The sequence below is a fragment of the Haplochromis burtoni genome, unplaced genomic scaffold, assembly GCF_018398535.1.
Source record: "Haplochromis burtoni strain Fernald_Lab_line unplaced genomic scaffold, NCSU_Asbu1 Contig_837, whole genome shotgun sequence".
Taxonomy (NCBI): Eukaryota; Metazoa; Chordata; class Actinopteri; order Cichliformes; family Cichlidae; genus Haplochromis; species Haplochromis burtoni.
Window position 1 is genome coordinate 111936 of NW_024583198.1, and position 1061 is coordinate 112996.

A 1061-nucleotide genomic window follows, 5' to 3' on the forward strand; every position below is an offset into this window, starting at 1 on the left:
CAGCTTCTTGTTTAAGTGAAAATAAATGGAAGGTTGTCTTTTTGCACTAGTAATGTTGTGGAGTTGTATTTTGTCTCGCATCAATTATATCGTCAGTTATAGCGTTATCGCAAATTTTAAAATATATATCGTGATAAATATTTTTGGCCATATCGCCCTGCTCTACTGAAGAGTAAACAGTAACAGAACACTGGACTGGTAGATGAGTTTTTGGTACAAAGAAAACAGTTCTGGAAGGTACTTTGATAAGTGATAAACCCACAGATGTCTCAGAAATGCTGATAATTTCTGCTGCTCTGACAATTCAAAAGGATCATATGCTTGCAGATGATCATTCATTTCAATTTTTTAAGGTTTTTTAATGAATCAGCACCCATCACGATGTTTATATTTCTTAAATTGCTCACTTGATTGTTTTTATGTTAAGTAGAATCAATATTTCAAAAATAAAAGGATGAGTACATTTTTACTTACAGAGCTTTGTTGGAGGCTTTGATCACCGGTAGGAGTTTTAGAAGAGCCTCCTCTGAAGCAGAGTATTTCTTCAGGTCAAACACATCCAGATCTTTTTCTGATGACAGTAAAATGAAGACCAGAGCTGACCACTGAGCAGGAGAAAGTTTCTCCGTGGAGAGACTTCCTGATGTCAGGCACTGTTGGATCTCCTCCACTAGAGAACGATCATTCAGTTCATTCAGACAGTGGAACAGATTGATGCTTTTCTCTGCAGACAGATTCTCACTGAGCTTCTTCTTGATGTACTGGACTGTTTCCTGACTGCTCTGTGAGTTTCTTCCTGTCTGTGTGAGCATTCCTCGTAGGAGAATCAGACTGTTCTGTAATGAAAGACCCAGAAGGAAGCGGAGGAACAAGTCCAGGTGTCCATTTGGACTCTGTAAAGCCTTGTCCACAGCACTCTGGTGGAAGTGCTTAAGTGTAGATTGTCCCATTTCAGACTTCTGGGAGGTTGTTTGTTGTTCTTCCAGCACATTAATTCCAGAGTTGATGAAGGTCAGATGGACATGAAGAGCAGCCAGAAACTCCTGAACACTCAGATGGAT

The 1061-nt window shown here is 39.6% G+C and overlaps 1 protein-coding gene across 1 annotated transcript in view; it reads right to left on the reverse strand.

Moving 5' to 3' along the window:
• LOC102301828 (NACHT, LRR and PYD domains-containing protein 14) overlaps positions 1-1055 on the reverse strand; it is a 14272-nt gene extending 13217 nt beyond the window's left edge. The window contains exon 1 of the mRNA XM_042215830.1: positions 475-1055. Coding sequence (XP_042071764.1) covers positions 475-950 — 476 coding nt within the window. The 5' untranslated portion in view covers positions 951-1055. The remainder of the gene's footprint in view (positions 1-474) is intronic.
• Between the last annotated feature and the right edge of the window lie 6 nt (positions 1056-1061).